The 15,583-nt window shown below is 39.2% G+C and overlaps 1 protein-coding gene across 9 annotated transcripts; it reads right to left on the bottom strand.

Annotated features, from left to right (window-relative positions):
* Window positions 1–1,354: 1,354 nt before the first annotated feature.
* On the bottom strand, window positions 1,355–12,815 carry LOC107648728 (uncharacterized). Of its 9 annotated transcripts, none has more exons than XR_015885678.1 (7): window positions 12,300–12,815; window positions 12,012–12,200; window positions 10,473–10,563; window positions 9,726–9,853; window positions 9,532–9,639; window positions 7,794–9,036; window positions 1,355–1,428 (listed from the first exon to the last, which is right to left on the bottom strand). XR_015885678.1 is itself a non-coding variant. In XM_088489365.1 (7 exons), the coding sequence occupies exons 1-4, from the start codon at window positions 12,554–12,556 to the stop codon at window positions 11,290–11,292; spliced, it is 450 nt and encodes a 149-aa protein (XP_088345491.1). In that variant the 5' UTR covers window positions 12,557–12,815; the 3' UTR covers window positions 8,801–9,036; window positions 9,532–9,639; window positions 9,726–9,853; window positions 10,473–11,289. The 9 variants fall into 9 exon arrangements, 8 of the variants coding, with proteins under 8 accessions (XP_088345491.1, XP_088345492.1, XP_088345494.1 ...); XM_088489365.1 differs by lacking the exon at window positions 1,355–1,428 and having other exon boundaries at window positions 8,801–9,036; window positions 10,473–11,428; window positions 12,300–12,374; window positions 12,510–12,815; XM_088489366.1 differs by lacking the exon at window positions 1,355–1,428 and having other exon boundaries at window positions 8,801–9,031; window positions 10,473–11,428; window positions 12,300–12,374; window positions 12,510–12,815.
* Between the last annotated feature and the right edge of the window lie 2,768 nt (window positions 12,816–15,583).

The raw sequence follows: 15,583 nt of genomic DNA, 5'->3' as shown, positions 1-15,583 counted from the left end.
CTAAAGTATGATTTGGATCGTTTACACAGTAAAAAAATCGATATAATTTATTACTATTTAGATCGAATTAGATCGATTTATCAGTAATTATTTAAATCCCAAAAATTTGTATTTTGTCTGACTGATTAACATTTTCAACGTAAATTAAAAATATACACGTTGAGAGTAGTGGATGATTGGGATTAGAAGTGGTTATTAATTTGACCTTAATTCTATGTGCCAACAGATTGGAGTAGAATTAGATTAACACTAAACGTCTAAACTAATTCAACTGTTAACTTTTTATTAATTTTAATATTTTTAAAACTAGTATAATTTATTACAATTTAAATAGTATTTATTTAATTTTTATTTATCAAATTATTTAAATTTTATTCAAAAATATTAATTTAAATTTGGTCTAATTTAAAATTTATGTAAAATTGTGTCTCTCCACTAATTTAGAACTAGTGATTTAAAATCACATAAGTATTAACAATAATAACAAAATATATTTTTTAATATTTAAAAAAACTATATTAATTTTTTAATATTTAAAAAAACTATATTTTTATACTTACAAATTATATTTTTGAATCAAATATTTAATTAATCATACCAGTAGAACAATACGAGTAAATACTATGTAGTTAAATCATTAAATAATATGCATATCACGATACACTGGCATTAAATACATTGTACCTATATCTAGGGTATCGAGTACCCGTTCTATGCACAATTTCACAATTGTGCCATATACAGAGTGCATCCAGAATGTATTCAATTTTTGTTAAATCAGAGTACGATGATTGAGTATCCGAGATAACTGGTTAATGTGCTTTGGGTCACTGTATCGAGATGTATAAAGTTGTGTATAACAATAAATATTCTGTGTATTATGAATTTTGGTAAATAATATATTTAATTTATTTAAATAAAAAAATTTCCTGCAAAGGGTGGACTAAGTGGGTCTATTGTAACACCCTAATTAGCCTAAACCTTACCCTGCGTCGTAAAGTAAAGGTTAATCAGAGATTACGACAATTCTAAACTCTTACATAATAGATATATATAGAAAGAATAGTATAATCTAGAAGCCTAATGAAGGATATAGCTCAAAAACAAAATTTCAAAAGCGCAAAACTACTAACAAAGCTACTATCTCAAGGCACAAGAAACAGATGAGATACAACAAAAGTTAAGTATATAATGTCATAGGAAACTAGCCTCGACTCGCGGAGTTTAAGCCAGCTAGCCATAAACCGGTATACATAACCATACAGAATCCTAACAGTTTAAAAACAGCTTATACAAGTTTGTTCTCTAATCAAAATACAAAAGAGAGATGTATAAACAAGATAAACCAAAAAGACTCCAAAAGAATCCAAGATCCTCCACTTCTGTCACTATCCAAAATAACTCACCGAGGTGGGTTGCGACCTGCATCTGAAAAACACAACAGAAATATGGTATGAGAACCGGAGGTTCTTAGTATGGTAACAGTGCCTAGTGATGTAGGATATAAGACCCCAGGACGCCAAAGGCAATCCTAAGCTCCATATCCATCACAAGATTCAAACTTAAAGCATTCTAAAACAAATAAACATAATTATTTTCACCTTAACATAAATAAATAGGGTTATCTATCTTAGGGGATTTCTATTCTAAACAAACACCGCTGTCCCACAGTCTTCACCAACTGATCCTCCATGCGATTCCATCGCCACCGCCTTCCGAACCTCCTCAATCCCAGTAGAAAACACAGGTAATATACAATGCAAATAAAGTACAAGTAGAAGCATAGAAGGCAATTAATTCAGATAGCAAGTAAACATGTTATTCAATTAGGAAAACCATTCCAAGTAAACAAAGCATACAAGCAGATAGAAAATTCATATGATGAATGCCTGCCCTACTGGCTGTGATATCACATTTTTGTTTCAACTGCCAACCCGACACATCTCCATGGAGACGTCGCCCTTCGGATTTCTCATATGGGAACCCCGAGATATAGTGCCCAGATCACTGTCCAGGTACCGGCGCCTGCTCGCCCTATAGATCCGAAGGGATGCGAGCGGGATACTCTTGCCTCAGACCTCACATCTCAACGTAAGCGGGATTAACCACCGTCCTTACGCTGCCGCCGCTACCTCGACAGGCGGGATTAACCACCGTCCCTGCCAGGCGCATAGCGTCTCATAATATCATATAAAAATATTATTTCAGTGGTTTTCAAAAGCATTTTCAGTATACAAAGATCCATCACTTCCATCCGAGTCCCCGACTCATCTCAACCACTGTCCAATCATAACTCAGTATCCAAATATCAACAGTTCATCATTCTTCATATCATATATCATTCATCCTTCACCTAACGTCAAACCCCTTATCAGCACACCAGGAACCTAGGCCTCCGTTTTATAACTTATCTTAAAATCATGTACTAGAATCCTTAAGTTATATCCTATGTTCTAATACTCAAAACTAGGCCCAAAAATCTTAAAATAGTGTTAGAAAAGCTTACAACCTTGTTGGAAAGGTAGAATAGTTGAAAAACAAGCAAAATTTGAGAAACATGATGTGTGCGGCCACACAGGGGTGTGTGCGTGCGCACGTCCAAGAAATTTTTTAGAGTGTGTGTACGCACAGGGGTGTGCGTACGCGTAGGTGTCAAAACTCAAATTGGTCTGTTCACTCGCACGACTTGTGCCAGCGCCCCCAACAGACTAACCTTCCCAACGTGTGCGTCCGCACATGTTGAAGTTTTTCCTTGGATATGTGCGCGCACAAGCTGTGCTAGCGCTACGAACAGAACGCACTCCCCTGCCTGTGCGTGCGCACAGGTATGTGTCCGTCCGCACAGGTCAGAAATTAGGATTTTGCAGAATTTCAGATTTTTAACACCAACTTTGCCGGATTATAATTTCCTCTACAAAATTCCAATTTTTACAAACTTTATATCGATTTAAAGGGTTTTCAAAGATCTTTGATTATAAACAAATTTCAATCAATTTTGAATACCGAGGTAAAAGTTATGATCGGACAAAGTTCACCAAAAACCCAATTTTACCAAACTTTACAATTACCACCATATCTTTCCATACCCATACCAAATCATACCAAACCATCCAAAACTCTATTTTTCATCAAAATGTACCTGTTATATCATAATACATCAACCTTACCACATTCTCCTTCTCATTTCATTACTCTCAATTCCAACATTAACTATATAACACTTATGATCAAAATCACCATTTCATAAATCACAACACTACAATTATCATAAGAAACCAACTTCCAATCCATACAATCATTGAACATCATCTCATCATTATAATTCATCACAAATCAACCCAACATTCATCAATTCATCAACATTTAACACACCAACCATCATTTTAGTTCAACCTATCTTATTGGTCACTAGCCTATGTGTCCATGAATATTATATACTACATAGTGAAAATCGAAACCATACCTTGGCCGATCCCCTTTATGCACCAAAAATCCAAAAATTGATCACCAAAGAGCTTTCAACCAAATCCAAGCTTTCACTTCCACTCCACTAAGCACAATTAGGTTCCAAAAGCTCCCAAAGCCACAATAATCAAACTATATGCAAACAAGTCATCTCAAATCAATCTAGGGTTCCAATTAAACATAATTTCGCAAGGTTCAGTGGCTCTTACCTCTTCCAACAGATTTGGATGTAAAAACCCAAGGCTAAGCGAGGCTTAGAGCAAACCTAAACATCCAAAATCACAAAAACTCATTTAACCCCAAAGCCCTAGGAACCAAAATTTTGGAGAGAAGAATGGAAAGAATTTCGTGGTTACCTCTCCAGTTTCTTGTATGGGCTTTGTAGAGCTCTTCACAAGGAACGAGTAGCCGCAAACGATGCGGCGATCGGTGCTCTCTAGCTCAAGATATGAGCTTTGGAAGAAGATGATGAATAGTGCTTCTCCTTCCCCCTCTCCCCTTTCTTATTTCTGATGTGTGTGGGTTATGTGTGTTGTGTGGTAAGTTGGTTCACTTAATGAACCCTTTTATATGTTGGGCTTGGGCCCAACTTGGGCCCGATCCAACCCGTTAGCGTTTTTAGCCCGTTTGGCCCAACTTCGGGCTAAACCTTTAAAATAATCGCCCGGTTTTTCTTTTCTAACATTTTTCTAAGGTTTTTTCCGGTTTTGACTTTTTCTCATGCAGTACCGGGCAGACTTGAACCGGTTGAATCGGTTCAACTGTCGGTTCGTGGTTTTTCACGGTTTTTTGCAGAGAGCACATTTTCTGACTCAGAAAGACCTACTGAGTCCGAAAATCACCTTTAAATCCTCAAATTCTCACTTTAACTTTTCGTAGTCTAATTAGGGCAATTAATCACTTAATTAACCGGTTGATTAGTTGCAGTTCTTACATTCTCCCCACCAATTAAGAAATTTTGCCCTCAAAATTTGAATTACTTGAGAAAAACTCGGGATAATCCTTTCGCATCTCAGACTCCAATTCCTAAGTGTGCTCTTCTAGTCCTGCTCGCTCCCAGGCAACTTTAACCAATGGAACATCCTTTCCTCGAAGCTTCTTCACACTAATGTCATCGATCCTCACTGGCGTTACTTAGAAAGGCAAGTTCTACTTCAACTCGACTGATTCAGGCTCCAACACATGAGCCGCATCCGACATGTACTTACGGAGCTGTGACACATGGAACACGTCATGTAAGTTAGACAGATGAGGTGGCAAAGCGACTTGATACGCCACCGACCCGAATCTCTTTAAAATCTCAAACGGTCCTATATATCTTGGGTTCAACTTCTTGGTCTTAATTGCTCTTCCAATCCCAGTTGTCGGTGTAACCCTAAGGAATACGTGTTCTCCTACTTCAAACTCTAACGGTTTCCTTCTCTGATCTGCATAACTCTTTTGTCGACTCTAAGTAGTCAAAATCCTTTCTCGTATTCTCTTAATCTTCTCAGTAGTCTCTGCTACCACATCTGGACCCAATACACTTCCTTCACCAGATTCATACCAACAAAGTAGAGACTGGCACTTCCGTCCATACAAAGCCTCATACGGAGCCATCCCAATGCTCGCATGGAAACTGTTGTTATATGCAAACTCCACCAACAGCATGTAACGATCCCAACTCCCGGGTTGATCCAACACACATGCTCTTAACATATCTTCCAACGTCAGAATAGTCCTTTCCGATTGTCCATCTGTCTGTGGATGATACGTCGTACTAAGACATAGCTTTGTACCGAAAGCTCTTTGGAAAGCTCCCCGAAACCTTGAGGTGAATCGGGGGTCACGGTCCGATACTATGCTTGACGTCACACCATGCAACCTTACTATTTTCCTGATGTATAATCTCGCCAACTCCTCCATTGAACAGTTTACTCGGATAGGCAGAAAGTGAGCAGATTTTGTTTAACGATCTACGATCCCCCAAATCGCATCAAATCCCGACCTATTCCTCGGTAAACCAGTCACAAAATCCATCGCGATTCCTTCCCACTTCCACTGAGGAATCTCAAGTGGCTGTAACATTCCCGACGGTTTTTGATGCTCTATCTTCATTTTCTGACAAGTCAAACACTTGGATACCACAGTAACTACATCATCTTTCATCCCAGGCCACCAAAACATCTTCTTCAAGTCATAATACATCTTCGTACTCCTAGGATGAATGGAAAACCCACTGTTGTGAGCTTCCGATAGCAAGTCTCGCCTTAAACTCCCAACATCCGGTATACAAATCCTTCCATTGTATCTCCATAACCCTTCATCATCCTTAGTGAATTCTTCGCGCCTCTTATCACCAACTGGTTGAAACAATTGCGGAAGCCTCTGCTCATCTTGCTGAGCCCTTTGTATCTCTGTTTTAAACATGCTTGAGATCTGTAACTGGTTCAAACAAGCTCTTCCAACAACTTCACCAATATCCAGATTAAGGTCAACAAACTTATCTACTAGCTCCTCTTCCTTAATCCTCATCCAAGCTATCGTTAAGGATTTCCGACTCAAAGCGTCTGCTACTACATTCGTCTTTCCAGGATGATAACTCAGCTCAAAATCATAATCTTTTAGCAACTCCATCCACCTCCTCTGACGCATATTGAGCTCCTTCTGATCAAAGATGTACTTGAGACTCTTATGATCAGAAAAGATTCTAAACCTCACTCCATACAAGTGGTGTCTCCAAATCTTCAATGCAAACACAATCGCCGCTAATTCCAAGTCATGAGTGGGGTAATTCACCTCATGCGGTCTCAGCTGACGCGATGTGTAAGCCACCACATTCCGGTGTTGCATCAATACGCAACCCAAACCCTTCAAGGAAGCATCACAATATACTTCAAACAGTTCATGCGGTTCTGGTAAGATTAGAACAAGTGTTGAAGTCAATTTCTGCTTCAAAGTCTGGAAACTCTCTTCACATTCCGACATCCACACAAAAGACATCTCTTTTCTTGTCAATTTTTTCATTGGTAATGCAATCCGAGAAAATCCTTCGATAAACCTATAATATCCGGCTAAACCCAAGAAGCTTCTGACTTCCGTCATAGTCGTCGGTCTTTCCCATTCCATTACCGCTTCTACCTTGGAATGATCTACAGCTATTCCTCCTTTACTCACCACATGGCCTAAGAACTTTACTTCCTCCTTCCAGAACTTGCACTTTGACAACTTAGCGTACAACTTCCGCTCCTTCAGGATTTGCAACACAATCCTCAAGTGTTCCTCGTGCTCTCTTGCCGTCTTAGAGTAAACTAAGATGTCATCTATGAAAACCACCACGAATTTGTCAAAAAAGGGACGAAACACCCTATTCATGTAATCCATGAAAACAGCAGGTGCATTCGTTAATCCAAAGGACATTACCGCAAACTCGTAGTGTCCATAGCGTGTTCTAAACGCAGTTTTAGGGATATCATCTTCCTTCACTCTTATCTGATGGTAACCGTATCTCAAATCAATCTTGGAAAACACTCCAGCTCCTTGCAATTGATCCATCAAGTCATCTATCCTTGGCAGCGGGTACTTGTTCTTCACTGTCACTTTATTTAACTGTCGGTAATCCACACACAAACGCATTCCTCCATCTTTCTTCTTCACCAATAAAACTGGCGCTCCCCACGGTGATACACTCGGTCGAATGAACCTCTTGTTCAGAAGCTCTTCCAACTGAGTCTTTAACTTTGCCAGCTCTATCGGAGCCATTCTATACAGCACAATCGATACTGGTCCGGCTCCCGGCACCAATTCAATCGCAAACTCAATTTCCCTTTGAGGTGGGAACTCAGGGATATCCTCCGGAAACACTTCTGGAAAATCTCTAACCACCGGAATCTGATCTAAGTTCTAGGCATCACCCAACTCATTAGCGGCCAACAGAATATAACCTTGACACTCTTCTCCACTACAATGCACCATTACAGAGTTCAGGTAATACCCCGTAGCTACCACTGCTCCATTCTCTCCTTCCAGCATAAATCGAATAGTCCGTTCAAAGCAATCCAACAAAACCCGGTTCTTCGACAACCAATCAAACCCCAAAATCATCTCTAGCCCCACCATCGGTAAACAGATCAAATCGTGCACAAAGTCTCTACCCTCAAGCTTGAAACCTACTTGTCTACAACCTGACCTAGTCATAACTGTTTGATACGGAGTATGCACATGCAGATCAAAAGATAACTCCGATACTTTCAAGCCTAATCCCTCAACTTTAGCAAATGAAATAAATGAATGCAAAGCTCTAGTATCATATAATGCAACTAAGGATTTATCACCAATTAGACATATACCTCTCATCAATGGATCCGCCTTGGAAGCATCCTTGGCATTCATAGCAAAGACTCGACCTTGATGCTGACTCTGGCCCGCATTCTGATTCCTCCCACGAGGGTAATCCCTCGCAATGTGGCCAGGCAACCCACACTTGAAGCAACCACCTAAACCAATCTTACATGAGCCATAAGGGTGAAAACGTCCACAACGATCACAAGCTAAATCCGGAGAACTCTTACTCTGATTTCCTCTTCCCTGAGCATACTGAAACTGATTCTGATTGTTCTTTCTGAAGCCCCCTTGGCCTTGAGGCGCATATCCTCCTCTCTTGAAGCTTTGTCCTCTCGGATGAAAATACTTGCCACGCCCCCGACTAGAGCTTCCTCCATGAATGTCCTTAGATGCCGCCACGGTCTTGGCATGCTCCTCCACTACTCTAACCTTATTCACCAAGTCGGAGAAGACACGGATCTCCAAAGGCGCACTACAAGAAAACACGTTTTTTGCTACGCTTTTAAAGCGTGGCGAAAAGTAGAAAAAAGCGTAGCGATAGCTTTTCGCCACGCTTTTTGAGCTACCGGTACGCTTTTGAAAGGGTCACAACTGGAAGGGTGCCGATTGCTCTATCGCTACGCTTTTGGTGACCTATCGCCACACTTTATTTTTTGCCATGCTTTTAAATATCGCCACGCTTTAAAAGCGTAGCCATATATATATGGCTACGCTTTTAAAGCGTGTCAATAGCAAGATATAGCTACGCTTTAAAAGCGTACCAATCGAGAGATATATGGCTACGCTTTTAATGCGTGCCAATAGAAGGACATACGGCTACACTTTCAAAGCGTGCCAATAGAAGGACATATGGCTATGCTTTTAAAGCGTGGCCGTTGATGGATACTGTACAATATAGCCACTCTTTTAAAACGTGACTATAAATTAGTTCAGTAACCTATTATTCTTTTTTTAATAAATAAACCCTACAAAATTCATAAATAATTTTAAAAATATAAACAATGACCAGTAATTTTAAATCAACTAATCTTTGCTTCATAAACTTGTCACAAAAAAGTGTGTTTGATCACATGACATGCTTTAACAAAATACCAAAAATTAAAGTCATAACTATCCATGAATTCCTAATACATGAATTACAATTCCAACATGGGTTACATTATCTACTTCCTTTACACTTCGTTACAAAATACAAGTCTTCATTATTACTAATCATCCATTTTGAGTGAAATTGTTTTCACCACTGCCCTGCATAATTTTAAATATTGTTAGTGCATCTTATATCGAACCAAAAAATAAAAAGACATATATTACAGATTAAGCACTACTAACTAGTATAATTATTAGTACCAGTAGTAAATGTATCAAACCAAAAAATAAAAAAAAGGGTCAAGCTAGCTAGCTAATTATGGATATATAGGTGAGCAAATAAGATTACCCTTAACGTTAGCAACTTTAATTGTTCTTAACTAACGGCTTAATATCCTATAGCACAGTTAGGTGCAGTGACAATATCAATTGGCCCGTTATATAACTAAATTGGTGCACATGAGCCTCGTTAATATTATCAACACACACATGACAAAATCAAAACATGATTATATAATGTAATAGAAAATAAAAGTAGTTAAGATCACTGTTCATTTGATTGTAAAGCTTCCTTTATCATTTGAGAGTTAAAGAGAAAATTGAGAGAAATCTTGTTCATTCTCTTAATTAAAAATGGACAATATCATTAAGAACCTGTTTTGTGTGAAGAAATCAAAGTCTCAGGTGTGCTCTTGAGTTGAGTAGTAGTGACCACCACACTGAATGTCTCTGTGCATGGTTCTTGCAAGATTAGAAGTTTTGCTGCAAGATTTGAAGTTTTGCTCAGTAAAAACTATGTGTTGATGTTAAATGTTATGCTCATGGAATTCAAACTACTCAGTACTCACATCATAATAAGGCAGAGGAATGCTTGAACCTCATTCAAATTACCGTTGCCATACCGTTTACCAAACTAGCAGCACATGCATCAATTACCATTTACCAACATGTCTTATCATGTGATCTAATCCTACAACTGTGTGAAGCAAAGAAAGTGACAGTGAAATCATTAGGACCTATAGCTTCTAACCTTGTAAACATTAATTAATGTGAGATATATATTTAATTTTCATAGCCACATAACCAATTTCCTCTACTCATAAATTGAAGACCAAATTGCACATAGAGTACAGCAAAATCAGAATATTCTGATTTACTCTCTCTCTTAACTTGGATAGATTTTTGTGTTTTATTTATCTACGGCATATTAATTAGTTAAGTGTCAAGAGCTACATACTAGTCAGTAAGAACAACCAATAGTGCAAGCTTTTCAGGTTCATAATAATTAGTATCACAATTCATAATATCATTTCTTCCTAGAGAAATTAGCATATGTGTAATAAATTAAGAAGATAAGTATAATTCTTCACTTAATAAAACAAAATAAAATTCACGCAAATATAGAAAAAGTAAAAAAAATGTTACAAGACCACATGCAACTGCAATGTCCGACAACTGAATGTGGACTCCATGGCCTACCATTCATTAATAATTTTTCTTTTTTTCTACAGATATAAATAGATATAAATCCACTGAATTTCGGCAACAAATTAAAGTTGAAAGAAACAAAGAATGAATAATCAATAGCTTCTAACCTCATCAAATAATTGATGAGCCAAGAAGAGATCTCCACACTTTTTCTCCCTTGAGCAAGAAAACAGCAAAACAATGTAATAGTAACTCCTCCTTTCAGCAACAAAAACCTTTGGATTAGTATACGAATAGCAAAAAGGTTGCACCAAATCAGATCTCAACAAATTTTAGTTAGTCCACTTTGCAAAATATGTAACAAGGTCCCCTTGCCCAAAATACATGTGATGGGTGGTGCCTTGCTGTGTCAACAATCGATCATGGTTTTTGAAGAAATAAGAGTTGTAGCCAAATGAAAAGGTGGATATAAAATAATGGGCACAAGTAGTGTGACACCAAGGGGAAGAAGAGTTGGTCCCCAAAGCAAACAATTAAAAGCAACAACGACACGAGGACACCCCCTTGCTGTGCGGACAATTAAAAGCATTCTTTCTATTCTACAATTTGAGAAGAAACCAAATAGCCAAATATTCACACTGCAAAAATTATTCCAAAGGGAGGTAGCTAGATGGCTAGCAATTTATGAAATAACATAACCAAACAAAAGTGACATTGAATTTTTAAGACTAATTCTGCATACTAGTAGGTGAAGTATTAAATTACCATGACAAAATCTCAGGGTACAAACCTCTAAGCAAGAGAAAAGGTTTTATTTATAGACTCTAATATGTTTTAATAATTCTGAGGCCAGAAATTTCAATGCTTAGGAATCAAACAAGGTTAAATAAGCAAATATATTTCATTATTCCTCCCTCAATCTACTTTAATTCACTATAGTTTGATACCATCATAATAATAATAACATGAATTCTAAGACATATTTCATTCCATAGCCTTAATAATAAATGAAGTTTCAAGTGGAACAGTAGATAAACGACGCAGCAATTGTTTCATCCTAATAACAAGTTGGACAAGGCAGTAGCTTCCTTCAGAAAAGCCAGTAGCGAAGAATGAAATTAACCTGTTGCATTTTCAAATTGGCATCACTTACCCTCAGAGAAGAAGGAAATTCATTCCGAAAGATCTACCTAGATTGCAAGCATGCTACATTTAACTTTCTAAAACCATTTTAAAAAATTCTCTCACAGTCAAGAAGCTTTTGACGATAATCGATTTGTCAGACAAAAATAAGCTTATCCTAATCCGCACACATACCTAATCTCTAAACTGCTATCAGATTTATATCTTTATATTCATGTTAACTGTAGAAATACAAAGGCTCACCCTCTCGAAATTATATTTGAGGTCCCCAAAAACCTAGCAAGAATCGAATAACTGCTAAAATACATTAATTTCTCATATAAAATTATCACGCATTTTCAACATACCCAATTTCCAGCGCAGTGCATTCTTCAGAAATTAAAGTTAAAACTAGCAAGCACGAATCAGAAATTGCTACAGTCTCAACCAATAGAATTCTCTTCGTTTGACATTTTCTCACCAACATTACACACTAAATTATCAACTAATTCAAGAACAAAATCACGAACACAAACTATAAAATAGAAAAATAAATGAAGGGATAAATAACAAAAATCAGTTACCTTCTCTTTTCTTCTTCGTCTTTTTTGAGCTTGTGATGGTTCGCAACGACACTGGGACTGTGCGATTTAGGAGGAGGAGGAGAGGGCGAGGAAGTGCTTCTGCTTCTGTGCCTTGTGCGGTGCCTCAGCGAAGACGGTGACCGCGTTCTGCTTCTGCGGCGCCTGTGGCAAGGGAATCGGCTTCTTCTCCTAAAAATTCGGAACTAATCCCATGATTCAAAAGCAAAGTTGAAACGAAAACCAAGAGATTGGAAATGGAATTGCAGAAGAAGAAGATTGATAGAGGACCTTGAGGATGTTCGATCCCTTTGAGAGTGAGAGTGAGCATGACGGTGAGAAACAGGGGAACGAGAGTATCTTCTTCTGTGGGAAGGTGAACACGAACGAGACAAGGTTCGAGCCATGGATGAGCGAATTTTCAAAACCTAACTCGGTAACTCGTCGCCAACTCGCAAATCCTCACTCAATAATCACCACTGATAATGATTTAGGGTTTACCTGCTCTTAAAACCAGCAATGAAGCATCGATGGAAAGGCCCCTGCATGAGGAAGGGATCGGCGCCAGAGAGAGCTACAGCGGAGGGGTTAGGGGTTAGCAGCGACGTAAGGGAGCGGCAGCGAAGGGAGCATCGACAGAGGATTTGCGACGGCAAGTGAGCGGAGGGTGAGGGTGAGGCACAACGAAGAGGGGGTTAGGGTGAGGCACAATGGAGAGTGTTAGGGTTCTTTGAACGAGTTAATGTTTGAAGGAGGAGTTCTCTGAAAGAGCTTAGGGGTCTTTGAATGAGTTAGGGCTGAGGCACATTGAAGGGTTATCTAAAAGAGCTTAGGAGTAAGCGACTAAGCATGCGAGTTCTTTGAAATTTTTTTTGGGAAACCTTTTGGCCACGCTTTTGAAGCGTGCCAAAAGACTTGTAGAAACAGCTACGCTTTAAAATTGCTACAATAATAAAATTTTGTCGCCACGCTTCAAAAGCATGCCGGTTTCTTTCTATGGCTAGGCTTTTTAAGCGTGGCAAAAAAAAAGCGTGGCTAAATTTCGAATCAATTGCCACCTTCATAAAAGCGTGGCCAAATATCTATTCAATCGCCACCCTCATAAAAGCGTGGTCATTGATCACTTAAAAGCGTGGCAAAAAAAAGCGTGGCCATAGGCCTTTTTTTTTTGTAGTGGCGCCACAGCAGTCATAATGCTATCCTTTAAACCTCTCTGGTACTTAATGCACTTCCAGCTCTCGTAAGTCTCCGGGGCACCTTGACATACCCTAGAAAACCTACAGAGTTCTTCGAACTTGTTAGTGTACTCTGCCACAGACATAGAACCTTGCTTCAGCTGCATTAGCTCCATCTCCTTTGCTTCCCTTACAGACTCAGGAAAGTATTTCTTATAGAAAGCCGTTTGGAACACCCCCCATGGAATGTCAGCATTCTGAAGCTATAGCAAACGACACTCAGCTTGCCACCAGGGCTGGGCTTCTCCCGCTAGCTGATAAGCGGCAAACTCGATATACTGATTGAGTGGAACATGTTGTGCCTGTAAAGCACGCTCCATGGCTTGGAACAAGTGATCCGCTTCAGTAGGATTTGTAGATCCTCAGAAAGTTGGCGGATGAACCTTGAGAAACGTCGCCAAGGTCATCAGAACTCCACCCGTGTTATCGCCGTTTCCCTCAGCATTATCATGGGCATTTCCTTCTCCGTTTCCATTGCCATTCCCTGCCGGTTGGCCTAACCTCTGCACAGCTTGCAGAGTCGCAGCAGCATTAGCTTCCATGGTATTAGCGAGATTCGCCATTGCCGCCATGAATTCGGCATGATTGTCAGCTGGTTGCTCATTCCTACTTTCTCGCGTACGTGTTTGACCTCGCCCGAGAGTAGCCATGTAGGGTTCCTGTCTACACCAAACAATCTATATCAAGGTGATCAGTCTCAATATCAAAAGTATAGTGCTTCAATTATCCCAAACAGGCACTCACAAGAAAGCATGCTATACAATATCAAAGAGATAACCTAATAGCATCAAAGAAAAGACATACAGAGTATGTAATGAAGCACAATCAGTCCATCCCTCAGACTCACGAGGACGAACTCCTCTGATACCGCTATATGTAACACCCTAATTAGCCTAAACCTTACCCTGCGTCGTAAAGTAAAGGTTAATCAGAGATTACGACAATTCTAAACTCTTACATAATAGATATATATAGAAAGAATAGTATAATCTAGAAGCCTGATGAAGGATATAGCTCAAAAACAAAATTTCAAAAGCGCAAAACGTACTAACGAAGCTACTATCTCAAGGCACAAGAAACAGATGAGATACAACAAAAGTTAAGTATATAATATCATAGGAAACTAGCCTCGACTCGCGGAGTTTAAGCCGGCTAGCCATAAACCGGTATACATAACCATACAGAATCCTGACAGTTTAAAAACATCTTATACAAGTTTGTTCTCTCAAATACAAGCCTTTAGGCTAATCTAAATACAAAAGAGAGATGTATAAACAAGATAAACCAAAAAGACTCCAAAAGAATCCAAGATCCTCCGCTTCTGTCACCATCCAAAACAACTCACCGAGGTGGGTTGCGACCTGCATCTGAAAAACACAACAGAAATATGGTATGAGAACCGGAGGTTCTCAGTATGGTAACAGTGCCCAGTGATGTAGGATATAAGACCCCGGGACGCCAAAGGCAATCCTAAGCTCCATATCCATCACAAGATTCAAACTTAAAGCATTCTAAAACAAATAAACATAATTATTTCCACCTTAAGATAAATAAATCGGATTATCTATCTTAGGGGATTTCTATTCTAAATAAACATCGCTGTCCCACAACCTTCACCAACCGATCCTCCATGCGATCCCATCGCCACCGCCTTCCGAACCTCCTCAATCCCAGTAGAAAACACAGGTAATATACAATGCAAATAAAGCACAAGTAGAAGCATAGAAGGCAATTAATTTAGATAGCAAGTAAACATGTTATTCAATTAGGCAAGCCATTACAAGTAAACAAAGCATACAAGCAGATAGAAAATGCATATGATGAATGCCTGCCCTACTTGCTGTGATATCACATTGTCGGTTCAACTGCCAACCCGACACATCTCCATGTAGATGTCGCCCTTCAGATTTCTCATATGGGAACCCCCAAGATATAGTGCCCGGATCACTATCCAGGTACCGGCGCCTGCTCGCCCTATAGATCCGAAGGGATGCGAGCGGGATACTCTTGCCTCAGACCTCACATCTCAACGTAAGCGGGATTAACCACCATCCTTATGCCGCCACCACTACCTCGACAGGCGGGATTAACCACCGTCCCTGTCAGGCGCATAATGTCTCATAATATCATATAAAAATATTATTTTAGTGGTTTTCAAAAGCATTTTCAGTATACAGAGATCCATCACTTCCATCCGAGTCCCCGACTCATCTCAACCACTGTCCAATCATAACTCAGTATCCAAATATCAACAGTTCATCATTCCTCATCTCATATATCATTCATCCTTCACCTAACATCAAACCCCTTATCAGCACACCAGGAACCTAGCCCTCCGTT

This window comes from Arachis ipaensis, chromosome B6, assembly GCF_059453495.1.
Source record: "Arachis ipaensis isolate K30076 ecotype BB chromosome B6, ASM5945349v1, whole genome shotgun sequence".
Lineage (NCBI taxonomy): Eukaryota > Viridiplantae > Streptophyta > Magnoliopsida > Fabales > Fabaceae > Arachis > Arachis ipaensis.
This window is presented reverse-complemented; position numbering and strand designations above follow the sequence as displayed.

Coding starts and splice junctions, on each gene's coding strand:
- LOC107648728 (XM_088489365.1), bottom strand. CDS start 12,556: ATGCAGGGGCCTTTCCATCGATGCTTCATTGCTGGTTTTAAGAGCAG. Junction 12,375..12,509: donor ATTGCTGGTTTTAAGAGCAG/GTAAACCCTAAA, acceptor ACCTTCCCACAG/AAGAAGATACTCTCGTTCCC. Junction 12,201..12,299: donor AGGGATCGAACATCCTCAAG/GTCCTCTATCAA, acceptor CCGAATTTTTAG/GAGAAGAAGCCGATTCCCTT.